General features: G+C 45.2%; 1 protein-coding gene across 1 annotated transcript; it reads right to left on the reverse strand.

The window, feature by feature from the left end:
* Window positions 1-12,928: 12,928 nt before the first annotated feature.
* On the reverse strand, window positions 12,929-26,532 carry LOC119341770 (transcription factor HY5-like). Its single transcript, XM_037613624.1, has 4 exons — window positions 26,308-26,532; window positions 25,972-26,167; window positions 13,504-13,660; window positions 12,929-13,339 (listed from the first exon to the last, which is right to left on the reverse strand). The coding sequence occupies exons 1-4, from the start codon at window positions 26,384-26,386 to the stop codon at window positions 13,271-13,273; spliced, it is 501 nt and encodes a 166-aa protein (XP_037469521.1). The 5' UTR covers window positions 26,387-26,532; the 3' UTR covers window positions 12,929-13,270.
* Window positions 26,533-26,940: the final 408 nt, after the last annotated feature.

Genomic DNA, 26,940 nt, shown 5'->3' on the forward strand with positions numbered 1-26,940 from the left:
CTTAGTGGGCCATGAGGGAGAAGAGGAGGGCCGGCCAGGGCAGGCCGCACGCTCCCTCCCCCCCTAGTTCGAATAGGACAAGGAAGGGGGGCGGCGCCCCCCTTTCCTCTTTCCCCTCCCCCCTTTCCATCTCTACCAAGGCAAGAGGGGGGAGTCCTACTCCCGGTGGGAGTAGGACTCCTCCAGGCGCACCCCAAAGAGGCCGGCCGCACCTCCCCCTCCCTCCTTTATATACGGGGGCAGAGGGACACCCCATAACACACAAGTTGATCTACGGATCGTTCCTTAGCCGTGTGCGGTGCCCCCCTCCACCATATTCCACCTCGGTCATATCGTCGCAGAGTTTAGGCGAAGCCCTGCGCCGGTGGAGCATCATCATCGTCACCATGCCGTCGTGCTGACGGAACTCATCCCCGAAGCTTTGCTGGATCGGATCCCGGGGATCGTCATCGAGCTGAACGTGTGCTGAATCGGAGGTGCCGTACGTTCGGTACTTGGATCGGTCGGATTGTGAAGACGTACGACTACATCAACCGCGTTGTCGTAACGCTTTCGCTTACAGTCTACGAGGGTACGTGGACGAACACTCTCCCCTCTCGTTGCTATGCCATCACCATGATCTTGCATGTGCGTAGGATTTTTTTTGAAATTACTACGTTCCCCAACAGCCGCTCCCCCCGCGAGTGAGGTGTTCGACGAAATGGCCAGAAGGTATGCCTCTTCGGTCTTGGCGATTCCCTTTCATTTTTCACCATTAGTCTCGATAGCACGTGACTTGTTATCGTTCGCTATAGCGGTGGTTCGAACAATGCAACAACCGAGTTCGTGAACTTGTTGGACACGAGCGCGGTTGACATTGATCAAGCTCCTTTCGAACCATTCGACTACAATGAAACGGAGGGCGGCATGGATGATCATGGTTGTGCGGACGAATTGGAGGAGATCGAAGCGGAAGCATTTGAGCGATCGCAAGCAAAGACTGGGAAAAGCCAAAGATCGAAGAACTACACGATCTTGGAAGATCAAGCTTTGATCCAAGCATGGAGTGCGGTGTCTCTTGATGCATACACGGGTACTTCTCAAACCGCCAAGAGATATTGGCAAAGGATCGAAGATCAATACTTCTGCATTATGAAGAAGTATCCCAATAGGACTCCACGCACATTTCGGTCGCTTCAAGGGCGTTGGGAGAATATCAAGCCTATGTGCAGCCGTTGGGCAGCTTGCTTGGAGCAAGTACGCAATGCACCTCCAAGTGGCACTGTGGAGTCCGATTATGTGAGTTTGTTTTTTCCTTTTGTTCAAGTTGTGAATCATCATAATGTATCATGGGAAATGATTGCATCACTTTGTTCACATTTTGTAGGACAAGATTGCTCAACATAGATACAAGGACATGGAAGCTTCGGAAGGCAGATTCTTCAAATTAGAGCATTGTTGGGAGTTCCTCCAAAAGTGCGAGAAGTGGAAGTTGATCGACAAAGAATCCCCACCAAAGAGAGGCTCACTTATAAACATGGATGAAGATGAGGATGATGATGGCCCAAGAAATTTGCACAAGCCCGATGGCGACAAGAAGACTAAAGAGAAGAAGAAGAGAGATCAAGAAGCATCAAGCTTGAGGGAGAAGATTGATGCCATGGTGCAATCAAACGAGCTGATGTTGTTGAAGTCGTTGGAGATCAAGAAAGAGTTGACCAAGGAGAAGGCAAAAGAGAATCAAGAAAAATGGCAAATGCTCAAGGAAGAGGGGCTCCACAAAGCTGCCATTGAGGAGAGAAAAGCACGCGCCTCTGAAAACAAATTGATGTCATTGTTGCTCGCCGAAGAGAACAAGATCATGTCAATGAACCGCAATGACATGAACTGTTGGGGAACGTAGCAATTTCAAAAAAATTCCTACGTACACGCAAGATCATGGTGATGACATAGCAACGAGAGGGGAGAGTGTTGTCCACGTACCCTCGTAGACCGTAAGCGGAAGCGTTATGACAACGCGGTTGATGTAGTCGTACGTCTTCACGATCCGACCGATCCAAGCACCGAACGTACGGCACCTCCGAGTTCAGCACACGTTCAGCTCGATGACGATCCCCGGGCTCCGATCCAGCAAAGCATTGGGGATGAGTTCTGTCAGCACGACGGCGTGGTGACGATGATGATGTTCTACTGGCGCAGGGCTTCGCCTAAACTCCGCGACGATATGACCGAGGTGGAATATGGTGGAGGGGGCACCGCACACGGCTAAGGAACGATCCGTAGATCAACTTGTGTGTCCTGGGGTGCCCCCCTGCCCCCGTATATAAAGGAGGGAGGGGGGAGGCCGGCCGGCCCTTGTGGGCGCACCCAGGAGGAGTCCTCCTCCTAGTAGGAGTAGGACTCCCCCTTTCCTACTCCTACTAGGAGGGGGAAGGAAGGGGAAGAGGGGGGAAGTAAAGAGGGGGGCGCCCCCCCCCCCTCCTAGTCCAATTCGGACCAGAGGGAGAGGGGGCGCGCGGCCCACCCTGGCCGCCCCTCTCTCTTTCCACCAAGGACCATGTGGCCCATTATCTCTCCCCGGGGGGTTCCGGTAACCCTCCGGCACTCCGGTTTTCTCCGACAATGTCCGCAACACTTCGGTGTCCGAATATAGTCGTCCAATATATCAATCTTTATGTCTCGACCATTTCGAGACTCCTCGTCATGTCCGTGATCACATCCGTGACTCTGAACAAACTTCGGCACATGAAAACTTATAAACTCATAATAAAACTGTCATCGCAACGTTAAGCGTGCGGACCCTACGGGTTCGGGAACTATGTAGACATGACCTAGAACTATTCTCGGTCAATAACCAATAGCGGAACCTGGATGCCCATATTGGTTCCTACATATTCTACGAAGATCTTTATCGGTCAAACCGCATAACAACATACGTTGTTCCCTTTGTCATCGGTATGTTACTTGCCCGAGATTTGATCGTCGGTATCCAATACCTAGTTCAATCTCGTTACCGGCAAGTCTCCTTACTCGTTACGTAATGCATCATCCCGTAACCAACTCATTGGTCACATTGCTTGCAAGGCGTATAGTGATGTGCATTACCGAGAGGGCCCAGAGATACCTCTCCGACAATCGGAGTGACAAAACCTAATCTCGAAATACGCCAGCTCAACATGTACCTTCGGAGACACCTGTAGTACTCCTTTATAATCACCCAGTTACGTTGTGACGTTTGGTAGTACCCAAAGTGTTCCTCCGGTAAACGGGAGTTGCATAATCTCATAGTTACAGGAACATGTATAAGTCATGAAGAAAGCAATAGCAATATACTAAACGATCAAGTGCTAGGCTAACGGAATGGGTCATCTCAATCACATCATTCTCCTAACGATGTGATCCCATTAATCAAATGACAACACATGTCTATGGTTAGGAAACATAACCATCTTTGATTAATGAGCTAGTCAAGTAGAGGCATACTAGTGACTATATGTTTGTCTATGTATTCACACATGTATCATGTTTCCGGTTAATACAATTCTAGCATGAATAATAAACATTTATCATGATATGAGGAAATAAATAATAACTTTATTATTGCCTCTAGGGCATATTTCCCTCAGTCTCCCACTTGCACTAGAGTCAATAATCTAGATTACATAGTAATGATTCTAACACCCATGGAGTCTTGGTGCTGATCATGTTTTGCTCGTGAGAGAGGCTTAGTCAATGGGTCTGCAACATTCAGATCCGTATGTATCTTGCAAATTTCTATGTCTCCCACTTGGACTTGGTCCCGGATGGAATTGAAGCGTCTCTGGATGTTCTTGGTCCTCTTGTGAAATCTGGATTCCTTTGCCAAAGCAATTGCACCAGTATTGTCACAGAAGATCTTCATTGGTCCCGATGCACTAGGTATGACACCTAGATCGGTAATGAACTCCTTCATCCAGACTCCTTCATTTGCTGCTTCTGAAGCAGCTATGTACTCAGCTTCACATGTAGATCCCGCCACGACGCTTTGTTTAGAACTGCACCAACTTGCGGCTCCACCGTTTAATAAAAACACGTATCCGGTTTGCGATTTAGAATCGTCCGGATCAGTGTCAAAGCTTGCATCGACGTAACCATTTACGACTAGCTCTTTGTCACCTCCATATACGAGAAACATATCCTTAGTCCTTTTCAGGTATTTCAGGATGTTCTTGACCGCTGTCCAGTGATCCACTCCTGGATTACTTTGGTACCTCCCTGCCAAACTTATTGCTAAGCATACGTTAGGTCTGGTACACAGCATTGCATATATGATAGAGCCTATGGCTGAAGCATAGGGAACATCTTTCATTTTCTCTCTATCTTCTGCTGTGGTCGGGCATTGAGTTTGACTCAACTTCACACCTTGAAGCACGGGCAAGAACCCTTTCTTTGCCTGATCCATTTTGAACTTTTTCAAAATTTTATCAAGGTATGTGCTTTGTGAAAGTCCTATTAAGCGTCTTGATCTATCTCTATAGATCTTGATGCCCAATATGTAAGCAGCTTCACCTAGATCTTTCATTGAAAAACTTTTATTCAAGTATCCCTTTATGCTATCCAGAAATTCTATATCATTTCCAATTAATAATATGTCATCTACATATAATATGAGAAATGCTATAGAGCTCCCACTCACTTTCTTGTAAATACAGGCTTCTCCAAAAATTTGTATTAAACCATATGCTTTGATCACACTATCAAAGCGTTTATTCCAACTCCGAGATGCTTGCACCAGTCCATAAATGGATCGCTGGAGCTTGCATACTTTGTTAGCACCTTTTGGATCAACAAAACCTTCTGGCTGCATCATATACAACTCTTCTTCCAGAAATCCATTCAAGAATGCAGTTTTGACATCCATTTGCCAGATTTCATAATCATGAAATGCAGCAATGGCTAACATGATTCGGACAGACTTAAGCATCGCTACGGGTGAGAAAGTCTCATCGTAGTCAACCCCTTGAACTTGTCGAAAACCTTTTGCGACAAGTCGAGCTTTATAGACAGTTACATTACCATCATCGTCAGCCTTCTTCTTAAAGATCCATTTGTTCTCAATGGCCTGCCGATCATCGGGCAAGTCAACCAAAGTCCATACTTTGTTCTCATACATGGATCCCATCTCAGATTTCATGGCCTCTAGCCATTTTGCGGAATCTGGGCTCATCATCGCTTCCTCATAGTTCGTAGGTTTGTCATGGTCAAGTAACATGATTTCCAGAATAGGATTACCGTACCACTCTGGTGCGGATCTTACTCTGGTAGACCTTCGAAGTTCAGTAGAAACTTGATCTAAAGTTTCATGATCAATATCATTAGCTTCCTCACTAATTGGTGTAGGTGTCACAGGAACCGATTCATGTGATTAACTACTTTCCGATAAGGGAGCAGGTACAGTTACCTCATCAAGTTCTACTTTCCTCCCACTCACTTCTTTCGAGAGAAACTCCTTCTCTAGAAAGGATCCATTCTTAGCAACGAATGTCTTGCCTTCGGATCTGTGATAGAAGGTATACCCAACTGTTTCTTTTGGGTATCCTATGAAGACACATTTCTCCGATTTAGGTTCGAGCTTATCTGGTTGAAGTTTCTTCACATAAGCATCGCAGCCCCAAACTTTAAGAAACGACAAATTTGGTTTCTTGCCAAACCACAGTTCATAAGGCGTCGTCTCAACGGATTTTGATGGTTCCCTATTTAACGTGAATGTGGCCGTCTCTAAAGCATAACCCCAGAATGATAGCGGTAAATCAGTAAGAGACATCATAGATCGCACCATATCTAGTAAAGTACGATTATGACGTTCGGACACACCATTTCGTTGTGGTGTTCCGGGTGGCGTGAGCTGCGAAACTATTCCGCATTGTTTCAAATGTAAACCAAACTCGTAACTCAAATATTCTCCTCCACGATCAGATCGTAGGAATTTTATTTTCTTGTTACGATGATTTTCCACTTCACTCTGAAATTCTTTGAACTTTTCAAATGTTTCAGACTTGTGTTTCATTAAGTAGATATACCCATATCTGCTTAAATCATCTGTGAAGGTGAGAAAATAACGATATCCACCACGAGCTTCAACATTCATCGGACCGCATACATCTGTATGTATGATTTCCAACAAATCTGTTGCTCTCTCCATAGTACCGGAGAACGGTGTTTTAGTCATCTTGCCCATGAGGCACGGTTCGCAAGTACCAAGTGATTCATAATCAAGTGATTCCAAAATTTCATTAGTATGGAGTTTCTTCATGCGCTTTACACCGATATGACCTAAACGGCAGTGCCACAAATAAGTTGCACTATCATTATTAACTCTGCATCTTTTGGCTTCGACATTATGAATATGTGTATCACTACTATCGAGACTCAACAAAAATAGACCACTCTTCAAGGGTGCATGACCATAAAAGATATTACTTATATAAATAGAACAACCATTATTCTCTGATTTAAATGAATAACCGTCTCGCATCAAACAAGATCCAGATATAATGTTCATGCTCAACACTGGCACCAAATAACAATTATTCGGGTCTAAAACTAATCCCGAAGGTAGATGTAGAGGTAGCGTGCCGACCGCGATCACATCGACTTTGGAACCGTTTCCCACACGCATCGTCACCTCATCCTTGGCCAGTGCTCGCTTATTCCATAGTCCCTGTTTCGAGTTGCAAATGTTAGCAACACAACCAGTATCAAATACCCAGGTGCTACTGTGAGCTCTAGTAAGGTACACATCAATAACATGTATATCACATATACCTTTGTTCACCTTGCCATCCTTCTTATCCGCCAAATACTTGGGGCAGTTCCGCTTCCAGTGTCCAGTCTTTTTGCAGTAGAAGCACTCAGTTTCAGGCTTAGGTCCAGACTTGGGTTTCTTCTCTTAAGCAGCAACTTGCTTGTTGTTCTTCTTGAAGTTCCCCTTCTTCTTCCCTTTGCCCTTTTTCTTGAAACTAGTGGTCTTGTTAACCATCAACACTTGATGCTCCTTCTTGATTTCTACTTCCGCGGCTTTTAGCATTGCGAAGAGCTCGGGAATTGTCTTGTTCACACCTTGCATATTATAGTTCATCACGAAGCTCTTGTAGCTTGGTGGCAGTGATTGGAGAATTCTATCAATGACACTATCATCAGGAAGATTAACTCCCAGTTGAATCAAGTGATTATTATACCCAAACATTTTGAGTATGTGTTCACTGACAGAACTATTCTCCTCCATCTTGCAGCTATAGAACTTATTGGAGACTTCATATCTCTCAATCCGGGCATTTGCTTGAAATATTAACTTCAACTCCTGGAACATCTCATATGCTCCATGACGTTCAGAACATCATTGAAGACCCAGTTCTAAGCCGTAAAGCATGGCACACTGAACTATCGAGTAGTCATCAGCTTTGCTCTGCCAGACGTTCTTAACGTCGTCAGTTGCATCAGCAGCAGGCCTGGCACCCAGCGGTGCTTCCAGGATGTAATTCTTCTGTGCAGCAATGAGGATAATCCTCAAGTTACAGACCCAGTCCGTGTAATTGCTACCATCATCTTTCAACTTTGCTTTCTCAAGGAACGCATTAAAATTCAACGGAACAAAAGCACGAGCCATCTATCTACAACAAACATAGATAAGCAAAATACTATCAGGTACTAAGTTCATGATAAATTTAAGTTCAATTAATCATATTACTTAAAAACTCCCACTTAGACAGACATCTCTCTAGTCATCTAAGTGATCACGTGATCCAAATCAACTAAACCATAACCGATCATCACGTGAGATGGAGTAGTTTTCAATGGTGAACATCACTATGTTGATCATATCTACTATATGATTCACGCTCGACCTTTCGGTCTCCGTGTTCCGAGGCCATATCTGCATATGCTAGGCTCGTCAAGTTTAACCTGAGTATTCTGCGTGTGCAAAACTGGCTTGCACCCGTTGTAGATGGACGTAGAGCTTATCACACCCGATCATCACGTGGTGTCTGGGCACGATGAACTTTGGCAACGGTGCATACTCAGGAAGAACACTTCTTGATAATTTTAGTGAGAGATCATCTTAAAATGCTACCGTCAATCAAAGCAAGATAAGATGCATAAAGGATAAACATCACATGCAATCAATATAAGTGATATGATATGGCCATCATCATCTTGTGCTTGTGATCTCCATCTCCGAAGCACCGTCGTGATCACCATCATCACCGGCGCGACACCTTGATCTTCATCGTAGCATCGTTGTCGTTTACGCCATCTATTGCTTCTACGACTATCGCTACCGCTTAGTGATAAAGTAAAGCAATTACGGGGCGTTTGCATTTCATACAATAAAGCGACAACCATATGGCTCCTGCCAGTTGCCGATAACTTCGGTTACAAAACATGATCATCTCATACAATAAAATATAGCATCACGTCTTGACCATATCACATCACAACATGCCCTGCAAAAACAAGTAAGACGTCCTCTACTTTGTTGTTGCAAGTTTTACGTGGCTGCTACGGGCTTAGCAAGAACCGTTCTTACCTACGCATCAAAACCACAACGATAGTTCGTCAAGTTAGTGCTGTTTTAACCTTCGCAAGGACCGGGTGTAGCCACACTCGATTCAGCTAAAGTGAGAGAGACAGTCACCCGCCAGTCACCTTTAAGCACGAGTGCTCGTAACGGTGAAACCAGTCTCGCGTAAGCGTACGCGTAATGTCAGTCCGGGCCGCTTCATCTCACAATACCGCCGAACCAAAGTATGACATGCTGGTAAGCAGTATGACTTGTATCGCCCACAACTCACTTGTGTTCTACTCGTGCATATGACATCTACGCATAAAACCTGGCTCGGATGCCACTGTTGGGGAACGTAGCAATTTCAAAAAAATTCCTACGTACACGCAAGATCATGGTGATGACATAGCAACGAGAGGGGAGAGTGTTGTCCATGTACCCTCGTAGACCATAAGCGGAAGCGTTATGACAACGCGGTTGATGTAGTCGTACGTCTTCACGATCCGACCGATCCAAGCACCGAACGTACGGCACCTCCGAGTTCAGCACACATTCAGCTCGATGACGATCCCCGGGCTCCGATCCAGCAAAGATTCGGGGATGAGTTTCGTCAGCACGAAGGCGTGGTGACGATGATGATGTTCTACCGGCGCAGGGCTTCACCTAAACTCCGTGACGATATGACCGAGGTGGAATATGGTGGAGGGGGGCACCGCACACGGCTAAGGAATGATCCGTAGATCAACTTGTGTGTCCTGGGGTGCCCTCCTGCCCCCGTATATAAAGAAGGGAGGGGGGAGGCCGGCCGGCCCTTGTGGGCGCGCCAAGGAGGAGGAGTCCTCCTCCTAGTAGGAGTAGGACTCCCCCTTTCCTACTCCTACTAGGAGGGGGAAGGAAGGGGAAGAGGGGGGAAGGAAAGAGGGGGGCGCCCCCCCCCCTCCTAGTCCAATTCGGACCAGAGGGAGAGGGGGCGCGCGGCCCACCCTGGCCGCCCCTCTCTCTTTCCACCAAGGACCATGTGGCCCATTATCTCTCCCCGGGGGGTTCCGGTAACCCTCCGGCACTCCGGTTTTCTCCGACAACGTCCGGAACACTTCCGGTGTCCGAATATAGTCGTCCAATATATCAATCTTTATGTCTCGACCATTTCGAGACTCCTCGCCATGTCCGTGATCACATCCGTGACTCCGAACAAACTTCGGTACATCAAAACTTATAAACTCATAATAAAATTGTCATCGTAACGTTAAGCGTGCGGACCCTACGGGTTCGAGAACTTTGTAGACATGACCTGGAACTATTCTCGGTCAATAACCAATAGCGGAACCTGGATGCCCATATTGGTTCCTACATATTCTACGAAGATCTTTATCGGTCAAACCGCATAACAACATACGTTGTTCCCTTTGTCATCGGTATGTTACTTGCCCGAGATTTGATCGTCGGTATCCAATACCTAGTTCAATCTCGTTACCGGCAAGTCTCTTTACTCGTTACGTAATGCATCATCCCGTAACCAACTCATTGGTCACATTGCTTGCAAGGCTTATAGTGATGTGCATTACTGAGAGGGCCGAGAGATACCTCTCCGACAATCGGAGTGACAAAACCTAATCTCGAAATACGCCAACTCAACATGTACCTTCGGAGACACCTGTAGTACTCCTTTATAATCACCCAGTTACGTTGTGACGTTTGGTAGTACCCAAAGTGTTCCTCCGATAAACGGGAGTTGCATAATCTCATAGTTACAGGAACATGTATAAGTCATGAAGAAAGCAATAGCAATATACTAAACGATCAAGTGCTAGGCTAACGGAATGGGTCATGTCAATCACATCATTCTCCTAATGATGTGATCCCATTAATCAAATGACAACACATGTCTATAGTTAGGAAACATAACCATCTTTGATTAATGAGCTAGTCAAGTAGAGGCATACTAGTGACTATATGTTTGTCTATGTATTCACACATGTATCATGTTTCCGGTTAATAAAATTCTAGCATGAATAATAAACATTTATCATGATACGAGGAAATAAATAATAACTTTATTATTGCCTCTATGGCATATTTCCTTCATGAACGACCTCACCATAACATGGCATGATATGGCAAGAAGAGAGATCTTAAAGAGGAGAATGGTCGCCTTGGCCGGTCCGCGTTCCAGTTCCGGTGATGTTTTCTCTGCTCCATATGGTGGCAATGTGAATGATTTCGGTGTGGGAGTTGGAACAAGCGACGGAGGTGGATTCGGTGGCGCCGATGAACTTCAATATGGACTCCATGGCGCGGAGTGAAGATCGACCCCCAAGATGATGCCGGACATGGGCGCTAAACCTTTGCATGCCCTCTTTTGCGTAAAGAACTTCGCTTTTATTTGCGCGCAAATTGTTTATGTCGTTTGAAATTTGAACTTGTTTGCCAAACCCTATGTCAAATGCGAGATTTGCAGTTTTTCTGTTTGCGGGTCGTCGCGTTCGTGCCCGAGCAAAACCCGCAGAAGCCGACCCGTAAAAAAGCTTATTCCGCGAATATACTTTTTTACGGATCCGTTTGGGGGGTCTGCATCTGTGCCAGCCCGCGCCGGCTCGCAAAGTGGTTTTGCGCGAACTGCAAACGTGTTTTGCGGGTCAGCGGGATGTGGTGTCTGCTAGAGTTGCTCTTACGGACATGGATAGTTTTAGTTCTATATATACATACATTTCTATCCATTTCTGCGGCAAATAATTCAAGGCGGAGAGAGTAGGATATAATCTTGGGAGTACCTAGAACTCATCTAGATGAGATATAATTTGGTCTCATTCACTTTGTAAACAAGAACAGATACAACCCACGTCAGCACACACGCATCTTATAGCATCACATCCAATGGCTATAAAAGATGAATGAGACCAAACTATATCTCATCTAGATGAGTTCTAGCAAAACTGTATAATCTTAATTTGGCACATATACATAACTAATCCAAAATGCTTACGGACACTAATTAAACGAGATTTCTAGTTGCCTAAGAAAATTGAGATTTCTAGCTGCATGCTCAAAATCATGTTCAAACCTTGCAATGGGACTGACTATGCGTCATCGCCATGCGACTGGCCACCGCATTGCTTGTACACATGATTTAATTAGTTTTTGGTAATCGATTTGTTTCTGAAAAGCTTTTATTTAGAGACAGGATTTTTGCCTCTCGAGTTCCATGAAGCCTGAATTTTTTTAAATAGTAATAATAAGTTGACCTTTTATGCTAAAAAAATCTAAAAAAAACTAGAGACGTATACTGCATGTGTGTAAATTTCATTTTAAACCTATTTCGATGTGAGCTGTAAAAAAACAATACCAATGACTTTTATATTGAATAGTACATGTGCTTAAAATGCATGATTTTGTTATTTTTGCGTCGCACGCATAAAAACATATTTCGCCATGAAAATATGCAAACAAGTACTCTACACATTTGTAGGTATGTGTGTATTTGTCTCAGAAAATTTTGAAACCTAAAAATAAGGGTTTTGGAATTTTCAAAAACCAGGCTCCATGGAGCTTTAGAGCCAAACACAATTTCCGTAGTTGTGCATTTCTGAAAACTAAAGGCATACACTTTTTAGTTGAGCATACTAGCAGAATATTTTTAATTTGACCGTGCTAGTAGAACATTTTTAATTAAAACTTTCCTACTATATGTAAATTATGTTCTTTATTAATTTAGAATTGACTTATTTAATGTTGTGGTTATTATTCAATATTTAAAGTTTATGTCTAGTCCCATATTTCAATTGAATAAAGTTGTGCAACTTGAATTAGCACACATGCAACTTGTTATTAGATCTTTTTTAAGTAAAACTATTTATTTTTATAATTTGTATTCCATTATTATTTATTTGGACATCCTTTTTTTGAAAAACATGTTTATTTTCGTATTTTAAAATATCAAATTCGCACTTTTTTACTTTGTGTAATTTGAATTGATGGCAGTTCATTTTTTTGTTATTACTGAATTCTTTTTTTAAATGCTGTTGAAACTGTTTAAATTTTATCTATCGATATTTGTAGACTTACATCTAGTTGCGGCGATCAACCATTACAGCTGCACTTTTGTTTTTGGCCCTTTGCCTTGTTTTTTTTGGCCAGCAGGTCAGATTATACCCCTACTTTCTAAAACGGCCACCAGCTCATTATTGTAAGTTTTTTCAAATCTAGTAAAATCTCGGTCAACTCAAAACCGTACGGCCACAGACCATGTTTCGTTATTGGTTTGTGTCCGTGTCAACGGTTCATGGCTATACTATTACTACGTGGGCTGATGGTACAAGAAGCTTAAGTCAGCTGCATTTGCACTTTGAACAATTCACACCCCTACTAGAGCATATGGTAGGCAGTTTACATACATATGTGCAAACATCATACATACTATACGCAACCTTCATACATACTATACGCAACCTTCATCAATACATACAAGTCTGACGTGTATACATACGGCAGGGACCGGTCCTTCACCGTACATTATGTGGTGCCGGCCGGCTCCCCTCACTCCTTGAGACTAAGCAATTTCAGTCCAAATCGCATAGGATTATACATAGGCGCGGTATATTTTTTAGGTGCTTTGTCTCCACTACTAATTAAACAACACACTAAACTAATCAAAGGAACTGACACCATTTCAGCCACTTCGTTATTACATTTCACAATTAAGTACGTACTGTAGCAGATAACTCCAGACGTCGCACGGTGGTACTACAGGCTCTAGCTGTCCCCGCCGGCACCGGCACCGCTACCCGGTCCTCTCCTGTTACCGGTGGTGTTTTTCAGTATCTGCAAACGGGAGATTGGTCAGACTATGGAGGCCTCTCCCGCTTAACAAGATCACATTAACTAACAGATAATATAATACTACTATAATTAATGAGAGGTGGCGATGTCAAATAATCTCATGTAGTACTTGTGCCTCGACCATATATGATTTCCGGTTAACGTACCTGTCTAAGCATTTGGTTCTCATTCTGCAGCGTCGAGAGCCTCTCCTCGAGCTCCGAGTTTCTCGTCTCTAAGTCCTTCACCTTCACCTCCAGCTCGCCCATGTATGCCTTCTTCCTCTCCCGTGCCTGCTGCGCCGACACCCGGTTCCTCAACAATCTAGATCAATTAGATTGTAGGGGACAATATAATTGTTGGGGTAAACAAGAGTTAGTGCACCTTCATTTCGTACAGTTACACCAAGATAATTCATGACTCTTGCTTAGTTTAAATGGATACTCCATGCTATGTTGTGACAAACATTCGATAGCTATTGTGATAGGGAACATTTTATGACAAACCAACAAGAGCAATGGTTATCGATTTTCTTTATAAAAAAGCTCTAGCACTTCCATCTTTTATAAAAAAAAATGCACTTCCATTTTTTGCAGGTTATCTTCTGAGCTACAAGTTGAATGTATCTTGGGAAGCTTCTCTTGCACATTGAACATGATGTAAAAGACGCCATAATTACTTCAAGCAGGAGAGGAAATGCGAGCGGAGAATCTTGGCTGCAGTGCTTTGCGAAATATAGTGTCAGCAATGTGTGTGATTGATTGCATATGGTGTCCCAGCTGATGCTAGAAATGAGTACCTTTACATTTGGGAAGAATTCACCATAAAGAGTGTGGGGAATTTTTGCAAAGCTTGTGATTGAGGTCTTCAGAGATGAGTGTTTGAGAGCACCCAATGCAGATGGAATTGCAAGGTGGGCGGAGATGGGTGCATCAACATGGTTCATGGGGATGCTTGGGTGCATTGATTCCATGCACTTCAGATGAAAGAATCGTTCGACCGCATGCCATGGGAAATTTACTTAGCACTAGGATGGTCCAACTATCATACTTGAAACTGTTGCATCACATGATCTATGGACTTGGCTTGCTATTTTGGGATTCCGGCTCTCACAATGAACTCAATATCCTGCGAAGTTCTCTTCCTTTTGCATGGCTTTCTACTTGAATGCTCCCTTGCAACTTTGTAGTCAACGGTTAATTACCAGTATGATATGGGCTACTACCTTGCATATGGCATCTATCTTTCATCGTCTACATTTGTGAAGACAATTGCATATCGTCATGAAAACAATAGACTTCACTTTGCCAAGGCTCAAAAAGCTCTAAGAAAGGAGGTTGAGAGAGCTTTTAGGGTGATTGTCTGTGGGCCTGCTAGATTTTGGGACCAAAAGGCAATGTGTATATCATGGGAACATATGTGATCGTGCATTACATGCAAATAGAGAATGAGATTGTCCAAGAGACTTTGAGTATGATTATGTGGGAACAGATGTGACGCTTGAGCAACATGTAGACAAAACCCAAAGATTTCTTGAAGAGCATCGAAAGATCGAAGAGAACTAGATGCATGAGCAACTTTGAGATGACCTTGGGAGCGCATCTGGCAACTTCATGGGCACTAGTTCATTCCTTCACATCATATATATCTTTGGATTATTTTCTTTCAAATACAATGGAACCGTGTGTGGTTGAAACATCAATGTTTAGATTAATATGATGTGAAAATGTAGTTGACATGATGTTTATATTCACAAGGGATGAGAAATAGGAAGAGAAAAATTAACGGGAGTTAAGATAATTGGAGGCTGCCAAAAGAAAGCTTCCCAATACCCATAATTTTGCGGGAACGTTGGAACAATTGGGGGTTTGAGATTTTAGTTTAGGGTATCAGCTAGAGTTTCTCTAATCTCCTCACGATCATTTTGTTCTGTCTTCCTATATTGTCAGACTTATGCTATTAAATATGCATCCATTTCATTATCTCTAAACAATCCAAAGGGCACAAACCAACTGGCTAGAGTGGTGGATATGCCTAACGTTATTGTGAGAAGATTGGAAGATAGCGTCCCACCACTCATTGATATATTGAAACATGGACCAACAATTATTTTATGTTGCTTCCTAAACCATTGGAGCAACTAGTCCCAGACCGTGTGAGCGAAAGGGAAAACCAAACAAAGGCGAATGGTTGTGTTGTGCTAACTCAAGAAAATTCGACAAAGTTGTGGTATATGGCCAAACTAGGGTCACTGAGTATGTCGACTGCAAGGACTGTCCCATGCAACACAAGCCATGAACACAATCTATGCTAAGATTTACCCATGCCTTCTAGATCTTACTCGTGGGGAACTTTGGTTGTCTTCTACGAAATGCATGCGTAGACTTTACCTAGTACCAGATTATTAGTGCTCCAATGGCATTTGACCGAGTCACTACTCGATGGCACCAGATTGACTAATATTAGGAGGATCCACTAGATGGACTACATGAATTGATTTGTGTTAGTTAATCTGGAATCTTGAAGAGCTTTGAACATGTCCACAGAGTTCCCCATTCCTCGCCAGGTTTCCATGCCCAACACTACAATTTTACCATGATCCCCAAGTGTATCTTGATCAAAGGGAAGAAAAGTGAGATTTATGTATCATTGGAAGGTAACTATGCGCCTAACTAGTACCTTTCTAGGTTCCTCCATGAGTGTTATGACAATCCGCTCAATGTCCATTTTGCTGGGACAACCACGCCATGGATCTTGGGATGATAGACCACCATGCCATTGTCATCCACTTACATATGGACCAATAAGCCATGGTGATCGAAAGAATTAACTAATTGGCAAATGGCATGGACGATGTGAGAATATGGTAATCATCCTTTTGGAATCTTCTATAGTGAATAGGAAGCCAAAATAGTGCCAAAGTCGGCAACCTTTGGTGATGAGGATACCGGGGAGATCCAAACCATCACATCCGCCTAGAACTTCTTTGACTTGATCATATTGGTGGGCAAGCCCATTCCCATGTCCATAGCAATCTTGAAGTTCATAGCTTTTGACTTTGGCTCATCGGGTTGGGACAATGCTTGTGCCATTTACATATATAAAGAATTTGGTTGTCATGGCAAGGATATATGGGCTTAAGAATCTCCCTCCCAATGGGCAGCTAGAGAATCCTTTGCAGGAGAGGATTGCTCTACGTAGATTAAACTCACCTCCTACCAAAATATCAACTGAAATGTTTGAAGTTACTCAACATGATTATCAACATGTTGACTTAAACTTCTAATAACTTGCAAATTCTAGCTTTGTGCTTATTGGTAATTTGAGTTATTTATCTCACTTTTAATTGGTATTTCTTAGGTATAATCAGGAAATAACTATTTCTATGTCACTGCTAAAAACCAGTTAATTTGAAATTTTCATGCAATTGCAAAAAGAATCCTCCCAGCGAGGACGGAGACGCCCGTTCCCCTCGCTACAGTATCGCGAGGCGATTTCGGAGGCGAATCTTTGATCCCCGCCGGCGTTCGTGCTTGGGCGGTGGATGGATCTGATGGCTCCCCTAGAGTCGCTGCGCGCCGGCGATTAGCGGCCTCTGGGAGGTGATCTCTGTCTGGGACTGCACATAGCCTGCAATCTCTCTCTTTGCTCCCCCACCTTCCCTTGTTCTTGCTCCCGCTGGTCGGTGATGGCTGGATTTCTAGCTGGCCGTGGTTCGGGGTGATTACGGGGCAATCCTTGCATTGCTGCCCACCCTTGGCCACTGCTGACTAGGATCTGCCGGCGTGCTCATGGCGGAGACTGCAGGGGAGAAGGGGATGAGCGGTGAGGCGGCCGCCCGTTTGACCCCACGCAGCGGCGGTGCTCCATCGGGGCCGCTGCTCCCCAGCTCGGGTAAAGCGACGACGGCCTCTGAACCGGTGCGGGAGACGGGTGGATCCGGCTCCGGTGCACCTGTAGAAGACCTGTTGGAGCGCTTGCGGCTGACTGCAGTCGAGGCGCAACCTGTGTTGCTGGACGATGAAGACGACGCCGATCTGGTCGACTCCGATTGTGCATTGGTGGGGAAGGTGCTTTCCCCTGGTGTTCTTCATATTCAGACGATCTCGTCGGCGATGAGGCCGGCTTGGGGCAATCCGAAAGGGCTGCTATTCCACCCTGCGGGGGACAATCTGTTCGTTGCAGAATTTGGTACGAGAGAGGACCGTGTGCGTGTGATGGAAAACTCACCATGGGTGGTCGGCAAGCACGCCGTCCTGCTCAAGAATTACAATCCGGACATCCAGCCGATGCAGGTTAATTTTGACCGGCTGGCCATATGGGCCAGGATTATGGCACTCCCACCAAGACTGATGAACTCAAAGTTGGGCATGGAGGTTGCCAAGCCAATCGGAACAATTCTTCGGGTGGAGGCTGACTCAGGAGGGCGCTGCTGGGGAGCCTTTATGCGCATCAGAGCAGAAATTGCGGTGCAGGAACCTTTGGTGCGCTATGTGACGGTGACCTCAGCTAAGCTCAAGACCACTGAAACTTATTCCGTGATGTATGAGCGCCTCCCTCTGTATTGCTTTTCATGTGGGCTACTCGGACACTCCTCAATCTTGTGTTCTGCCCCCGCGGAACGCGACGTTAACGGTGACTTGCCCTATGCGGCAAAGAAAGTATGTGCTATTGTTGACCAGATACGAAGATCAAATGGCGCAAAGTCAGGCAATGCCTCGTCATCTGCTGGCTATGAGTCCCAACCCCCTAGTCACAAGGTTCCTTCTGGGGGCTCTCGGTCATCTGCTGCTGGAAGTAGGGCGCCGAACTTCGGCAAGGCTGCTGCTGGAGACGAGGATGGCGAGGTTTCCTCCCCCATCAAAGGTGGTCGGATGACCAGCCAGGGCAGGGGACGCTCCAACCGCGGCCGCGGAAGAGGTCGTTCTGCTGGCACTGGAAAAGAATTGTTTCCTGCTCAGAAATCCAAGAATGGGATGAGTGGGCAGAAAAGAAAAAAGGCAAAGGACCAGGCTACTACTTCTACGGTAGATGAGCAACTTCCTAATGCAGGGAATACCCTCGCGCTGGTGGTCTCGGCAAATGCAAACGATGGGAATCTTGATACTGAGGAGTACCAAGAAAATGACCCCAACAAGAAACTGAGGACAACACTCTCTCGATCGGCGGATCCGGCGGCGGCGGCAGAGCAGCCCCGCCAGACGCAATGAGTATCCTATGCTGGAACTGTCGCGGCCTGGGGTCGGACGCGACAGTGGGCGAGCTTCGCTGGTTAGTGAAGACTTATTGACCCTCGATCCTCTTCTTATCGGAGACCAAGATGGTGGATCGTAAAGCAAAGAACTTTATGTGGTCTTTGGGCTACTCTGGTTCTTTCACTGTTAGCTCCGAAGGCCTCAGTGGAGGCTTGGCCCTTTTCTGGTCTTCGCCACATTCAGTTTTGCTGAAGGGTTTCAACTCACATTGCATTGATGTGATGGTCTCATCGGATGATTTGGCTCCTTGGCGGGTGACCTTTGTTTATGGGGAACCAAAGCGCGAGCTTCGTCATGAATTTTGGAGCTTGATAAGGAGGTTGTCCCGGTCGTGGAAGGGCCCGTGGATTTGCTGTGGCGATTTCAACGAGGCTCTCTGCCATGATGAGCACTTTGGGGCTCGTGACCGATCGGATGCCCAGATGGAGCTTTTCCGAAACTGTCTTGATGACTGCGGGCTGGTGGACCTCGGTTTTGCTAGTCCTAAGTTCACCTGGACTAATCGGCAGGACGCGCAATGCAATGTGCGGGTCAGACTTGACCGCGTTGTGGCTAACGACGACTTTACTGCCATGTTCGAGTTCTATCATGTGGAAAACATAATTACTACCACTTCTGACCATTATGCGGTGGCCATCTCCTTCGACTCCCAGCAAGTGATGGGTGATCGGCCCCCTGTACAACACAAGTTCCGCTATGAGGCTATGTGGCGCCGTGCTGAGGGCTACATTGAGGTAGTGGAGAATGCTTGGAAAGCCCATGCCACTGGAATTCACTCGCTGCATGAAACATGGTCAGTTTTGAACCATGTGTCAGGTGCTCTGAAGGAATGGAGCAAGGTGGCCTTTGGTTCTGTCCGACGTGAGATCCAGAGAACCGAAAGGAGACTCAAGTCTCTGCGAACGTCACTCGTGAATGCTGCTGGACTGAAGGAGGAACGTGAGCTAGAGTGACAGCTATGTGAATTGTTTGAGCGTGAGGAAATCATGGCACGACAACGGTCTCGGATCGACTGGCTCTGTGCGGGAGACCGCAATACGGAGTTCTTCCATGCCCGGGCCTCTGCACGACGGCGCACCAACCGCATCAAGGCTCTTGTGCGGGAGGATGGCTCCAAGTGTGTTTCTCAGGACGGGTTGAAAGAGATGGTACATGATTTTTACGAGGATCTCTTCTCTGCTGGAGACTGCACCTCTATGGATAGAGTGTTGGATGCTATCCCAAGGAAGGTGGATGACAACATGAATGCTGAGCTATGCAAACCGTATAGTAATGAGGAGATCAGGGTAGCTCTCTTCCAAATGGGACCTACGAAGGCTCCTGGGCCAGATGGATTGCCGGCCATGTTCTATCAAACTCACTGGGATCTGATTCAGCATGATATTTGCGATGCTATTCGCTCTTTCCTGAGTGGCAAGGCTTTACCCGAAGGACTTTGCGACTCAATCATTGTCTTAATCCCAAAGGTACAAAATGCCCAACACCTCTCTAAATTCCGCCCCATTATCCTGTGCAATGTCTTGTACAAACTTGCATCTAAAGTTCTCGCTAATAGACTGAAGGTTTTTCTGAATGATATTGTCTCGGAGTTTCAGAGTGCTTTCGTGCCGGGCTGCTTGATCACGGACAGCGTGCTTGTTGCCTATGAATGCTTGCACACTGTTCGGAAACAACATTCCAAGAGGCCTTTCTTTGCTCTCAAAGTGGATATGATGAAGGCGTATGACCGCATCGAATGGGCATACCTCCATGGGTGTCTTCAGAAGTTGGGTTTTGCTCCTGCTTGGATACAAACTGTGATGCACTGCGTTACCTCGGCAAGATATGCAGTGAAGGTGAATGGTGAAATCACTTCTGCCGTGGTGCTGTCCAGGGGGCTCCGCCAAGGAGATCCCATAAGCCAATACATGTTCTTGCTGTGTACGAAAGGTTTGTCTGGATTACTGCAAACGAGGGAGAGCCTTGTCGAGCTACAAGGGATTCGAAATGGTATGCAAGGCCCTCCTATATCTCACTTGCTTTTTGCAGATGACAGCATCTTCTTCGCACGCAGCGATAATAGAAGCGTGGAGGCTCTGAATTCTGCTCTCCATCAATATTGTGAGGCCTCTGGGCAAAGGATCAACCTGCTAAAGTCTTCGATCTTCTTTGGGAAGCACTGCCCTGATGGTGTCAAAGGAACTGTAAAGGGGTGCCTTGGGGTAGACAATGAAATTCTCCATGACTCTTATCTCGGTATGCCCACCGAGATTGGTCGTGCAGCCACCAACTCCTTTAGCTTCTTACCAGGCCGGGTTTGGAAGAGGATCAATGGCTGCAATGATAGGCCGATGTCACAGGCTGGAAAGGAAATTTTTCTGAAATCTGTGGCTCAGGCCATCCCCAACTATGTGATGAGTTGCTTCCAACTGCCTGTCTCCATTTGTGAGCAAATGAAGACCTACATCGCCAACCACTGGTGGGGTGTCGAAGACGGCCGTCGAAAAATGCATTGGTGTTCTTGGACGTGGCTTTCTACCCCAAAGTTCCTCGGTGGAATGGGCTTCCGTGACTTGGTACTTTTCAATCAGGCAATGCTTGCGCGTCAGTGTTGGCGTCTCCTGACCGAACCCAACTCTTTGTGTTCGAGGGTCTTAAAGGGACGCTACTTCCCTGATGGGGCTTTTTGGACTGCCACCAAGACAAGATCATCTTCCTTCACTTGGCGCAGTTTGCTCTTTGGGCGTCAACTGATTCAGAAGGGAGCTCGGTGGGGTGTAGGAAATGGCACCCGGATCAAAGTTATGGAAGACAACTGGATTCCAGGTTTCCCTCCTGGAACTTTCAACTCGATTCTCCCTATTCCGGCTGAAACTTCAGTTCAGTTCTTGATGGCTGAGTCTTTGGTGTCTTGGGACGAAGACCTTGTGCGAAGCTTCTTTGCTGATCCTATTGCAGAACAAATTCTGCAAGTTCCCATAAGTCGTTTTGGGGGAGATGACTTCCTGTCGTGGCCTCATGACAAGCTTGGCATCTACTCGGTCAAGTCTGGCTATAATCTTACTCGAAGTGAGAACTTCTTCTCCTCTACAAGTGGAAAGGGCAAGGGTCTGGCTTCCAATATTCAGGTGCAAGAAAAGGAGTGGAAGGCCCTTTGGTCAGTCAATTGTCCAAACAAAATGAAGATTGTTTTGTGGCGTTTCGTGCATGATTGTTTACCTACGGGTTTCCAGCTAGTGAGGCATCAAATTCCAGCCGACGATGGCTGTTTCTTCTGCAACCGGACTGAGCGTGTGGAGCATCTCTTCCTGCTGTGTCCCTTCGCCCGTTCCGTTTGGAAAGGGGTTAAAGAGGAGTTCAGTGTCAGGCTGTGCAAAAAAGACATGGTTAATGGTCGTCAATGGATGTTCGATTTCCTGGCTCATGCTTCGAAGCTTCAAGCTACTGTCTTGGCCATCACTCTATGGCATATCTGGGAAGCTAGAAATGAGGTACGTAATAATGGCACCGAAGTGCATCCTGCTAGAACTGCTTCAAAAGTTCGTGCCTATGTCCGTATGGTGTTGCAGCATTGTTCTAAGCCTAAACCCGATCCCAGGCGTGAGTCTTCTTCTTCAACTGTTATTTGGACTCCGCCACCTGCTGGTGTGGTGGCTGTGAATGTTGATGCGGCGCTGTTTCCTTCTATCTGATGGATGGGCATGGGCTTTGTGGCTAGGAATCATCTTGGGGAGTGTATGTTTGCTGGCAGTGAGCAGCTTCAAGGCTTTTCTGAACCGGAGTTGGCTGAGGCGCTTGCCATCCGACGTGCTCTTGAGGTTTGTCGATCTGAAGGCTGTTCGTCAATTGTTTTGGCATCTGATTGCCTCTCCATGGTGAACAAAATCAAGTCTACGGCTCAAGATCGATCAAGAGTGGGCGCTGTTGTCTCGGACATCAAGTCTCTTGCGTCTGGGTTTACTCAATGCTCTTTCTTACATGTCAGGCATGGTATGAATGTAGCGGCACACAAACTAGCTCGTAGTTGTGAGCACTCTGTTAATCTTTTTTATCTTGGTGTGGTTCCAGATTGTACCAGGGACGAACTTTGCTGTGATGTTCAGTAATCAATGAAGTACTATTAACCTCAAAAAAAAACCCAAAGATTTCTTGAAGAGCATCGAAAGATCGAAGAGAACTAGATGCATGAGCAACTTTGAGATGACCTTGGGAGCGCATCTGGCAACTTCATGGGCACTAGTTCATTCCTTCACATCATATATATCTTTGGATTATTTTCTTTCAAATACAATGGAACCGTGTGTGGTTGAAACATCAATGTTTAGATTAATATGATGTGAAAATGTAGTTGACATGATGTTTATATTCACAAGGGATGAGAAATAGGAAGAGAAAAATTAACGGGAGTTAAGATAATTGGAGGCTGCCAAAAGAAAGCTTCCCAATACCCATAATTTTGCGGGAACGCTGGAACAATTGGGGGTTTGAGATTTTAGTTTAGGGTATCAGCTAGAGTTTCTCTAATCTCCTCATGATCATTTTGGTCTGTCTTCCTATATTGTCAGACTTATGCTATTAAATATGCATCCATTTCATTATCTCCAAACAATCCAAAGGGCACAAACCAACTGGCTAGAGTGGTGGATATGCCTAACGTTATTGTGAGAAGATTTGAAGATAGCGTCCCACCACTCATTGATATATTGAAACATGGACCAACAATTATTTTATGTTGCTTCCTAAACCATTGGAGCAACTAGTCCCAGACCGTGTGAGCGAAAGGGAAAACCAAACAAAGGCGAATGGTTGTGTTGTGCTAACTCAAGAAAATTCGACAAAGTTGTGGTATATGGCCAAACTAGGGTCACTGAGTATGTCGACTGCAAGGACTGTCCCATGCAACACAAGCCATGAACACAATCTATGCTAAGATTTACCCATGCCTTCTAGATCTTACTCGTGGGGAACTTTGGTTGTCTTCTACGAAATGCATGCGTAGACTTTACCTAGTACCAGATTATTAGTGCTCCAATGGCATTTGATCGAGTCACTACTCGATGGCACCAGATTGACTAATATTAGGAGGATCCACTGGATGGACTACATGAATTGATTTGTGTTAGTTAATCTGGAATCTTGAAGAGCTTTGAACATGTCCACAGAGTTCCCCATTCCTCGCCAGGTTTCCATGCCCAACACTACAATTTTACCATGATCCCCAAGTGTATCTTGATCAAAGGGAAGAAAAGTGAGATTTATGTATCATTGGAAGGTAACTATGCGCCTAACTAGTACCTTTCTAGGTTCCTCCATGAGTGTTGTGACAATCCGCTCAATGTCCATTTTGCTGGGACAACCACGCCGTGGATCTTGGGATGATAGACCCACCATGCCATTGTCATCCACTTACATATGGACCAATAAGCCATGGTGATCGAAAGAATTAACTAATTGGCAAATGGCATGGACGATGTGAGAATATGGTAATCATCCTTTTGGAATCTTCTATAGTGAATAGGAAGCCAAAATAGTGCCAAAGTCGGCAACCTTTGGTGATGAGGATACCGGGGAGATCCAAACCATCACATCCGCCTAGAACTTCTTTGACTTGATCATATTGGTGGGCAAGCCCATTCCCATGTCCATAGCAATCTTGAAGTTCATAGCTTTTGACTTTGGCTCATCGGGTTGGGACAATGCTTGTGCCATTACATATATAAAGAATTTGGTTGTCATGGCAAGGATATATGGGCTTAAGAATCTCCCTCCCAATGGGCAGCTAGAGAATCCTTTGCAGGAGAGGATTGCTCTACTTGGATTAAACTCACCTCCTACCAAAATATCAACTGAAATGTTTGAAGTTACTCAACATGATTATCAACATGTTGACTTAAACTTCTAATAACTTGCAAATTCTAGCTTTGTGCTTATTGGTAATTTGAGTTATTTATCTCACTTTTAATTGGTATTTCTTAGGTATAATCAGGAAATAACTATTTCTATGTCACTGCTAAAAACCAGTTAATTTGAAATTTTCATGCAATTGCAAAAAGAATAAGAATGTATTGATTGGATGGCTATTAGTACTTTCATAAGAAGTACACCCTCTATCTGTCAAAGAAGTGTTGTAACTTTTGCCTCAAGTCAAATGGTGCAAAGCTTGACCAAGTTTATAGGAGAGAAAAAAAAATCAACAATTACAATACTAAATCAATTGAGTTGTAGTCACCCCTGCTTAGATTGGACGTGAAGTGAGTAATGGTGTACACACGTACAATATATTCATGTTTAATAAAACAATTAATAATCTCAAATTCTAAGAAGGGTTACCAAGATGGTGATCGGATCTGAGGTAAGATTCCACACAATAGCCCGGTGTTCTAAACTGCGGGTTATAGCTAGGAAGATGTATTCAATTCTATTGAAGCCTTAGCTAGTTTTGAAAATGTATGATGATTTCTAGAACTTACTATTTGTCTATGCAAACTATAATCGACATGAAAATTAAATAAAATTAATTGTCTAAAATAAATCACTACATATATGTCTTGGGACAAAGGTTGATTATAATCAATACGCATTATGATCAACTTATGTCCTAGGTCATATAGATCAGCTCACCGCAACTCTGGTTTATATCCAACATCCGTAATACTTGACCAACTAGTTACAAACAGTTGAAATGTTAATAAACTATATTAAGAAAAACTTCACTTTTTAATTGAAATATCATCGTTGAGTTACGTGGGCAAGTGTTTGGTCAAGGTTGGAGCTCGAATTGTGCAATGGGCGGTCCAGCTGCCCCCCTCCACAGGCATCCTACTCGCTCATCCGGGTTCTAGGGAGAACTCTGTCTATGCCGGCGGTGGGGCGTCCTTCGAGCCAGCACAAGGCAGGGGTCCTTTCGGCTACGAAAATGTGTGGGTTGTATCCCGTGTTCCCTCTGGAGAGGCCAAGATCTCGTCCCATGTGTGGTCAAGCCTTGCCCTAGCACAGCGTGGTTCCTTTGGTGTTGTTGTGCTGGTGGATGACGGCTTCGATAATGCTACCATGCTAGCACTCTCTTTCATTTGTGTCTTTAGAGTGTTGGTTACGGCGTGGCATGTTAGCAGTGTGTAAGCACACTATGTATCTGCCGCTTTATTTTCTTGCTTGTTGTAAGTCATTGGTCGCTGTAATTCCTGACCGATTGATGAATTTGTTAATTCAACGTCAGACTCTTCTTCTCTGACAAAAAAGTTCCAGCCAACTGCCATGCACCGGCTCTCTAGCGCTCGGCTACACTAGTATACAATATCCTTTAACTTTTATCTGGAAAAGGAAAAACTAGTGCATCATCGATACTAGGGCGAGCTACGAACACGACACAGTAATCGTGGCGCGTAGGAGTACCATATATACCTTTTGAGTCGCCGGTGTTCCTTGTCGGCCGGGCTGCGGCCGCGGCGGCGGGAGCTGGCCTGGGCAGCCGCCGCCACCGACTGCGCGAGCTCGGACGACGTCCCGGCGGCCGCTGCCTCCCTTCCCGACGTCGATGGTCCTCCCTGGTCCAGCCGGAACTCCGGCACCCTCCCTATGTCGTCGTCGCTGTCCATCCCTACACGCGCGCGCTTGTTCAGCTAGCCTTCAAGCCAATTAGCACCCATAGCTAACTAGCCTCGCATGATCATGCATGGACAAGATCTGGGCTTGATTGTGTAGATGCATATATGCGTGCATGAGTGTACGAGTACGTGCCTTCCTTGGAGTTGGAGCTGGACGACCTGTCGCTGCTGGAAGGCGGCGAGCTCGTCGTGGTGGCCGTCTGATCTTGCATTTCTTCCCTCTCCTGCGCTTGTCACGGGGAGATCTTATCAGTTGTGTGCACGTTTCTCTGTCTCCTCTCTGATTTGATCTCTGATTGGCTGTTCCTTTGTTGGCTTGCTTGAAGTACTGGCAGGCATGGCCAACTCTTTGTTCCCAACGCCGCAATGCCTTATTGCTGGTTAACCCCTATGGTTGCACATATATATTGCTCGTGTCCTTCTTTTTTGCATATAAAGCCATCTACCTTCTCCGGTCCTAGTACTACTATTTTTCCATTATGGATTATGCCATGTTATACTATGTATGCTTAGCCTACTTTGGTGTTGTAGTGCATTATGATAATTTGAATTTGTATTAAAAAAAACATGTTCTGTTAATACTTGGCGGACCAGATATTTTCCATTTTTTGTGCATATTTTTCACGACAAATTGTGAAAGTAAGTGCAACAAAGCACAATTCAACAACTGCGGTCTTCCTACTAGCAGAGGAGCCAAATCAACAACCGCAATCCTGCTCCCAATTTCATCTCAACATGAAATTGAAATACACACATAGTACCCCCA

The sequence above is a fragment of the Triticum dicoccoides genome, chromosome 7B (genome assembly GCF_002162155.2).
Source record: "Triticum dicoccoides isolate Atlit2015 ecotype Zavitan chromosome 7B, WEW_v2.0, whole genome shotgun sequence".
Lineage (NCBI taxonomy): Eukaryota > Viridiplantae > Streptophyta > Magnoliopsida > Poales > Poaceae > Triticum > Triticum dicoccoides.

Excerpts from the sequence above, each read along its gene's own strand:
- LOC119341770 (XM_037613624.1), bottom strand. The coding sequence starts at position 26,386 with ATGCAAGATCAGACGGCCACCACGACGAGCTCGCCGCCTTCCAGCAGC. Across the intron at positions 13,661-25,971 it reads GAACACCGGCGACTCAAAAG|ATTGTTGAGGAACCGGGTGT; the intron begins GTATATATGGTA and ends TAATTGATCTAG. Across the intron at positions 13,340-13,503 it reads AGAACCAAATGCTTAGACAG|ATACTGAAAAACACCACCGG; the intron begins GTACGTTAACCG and ends TCCCGTTTGCAG.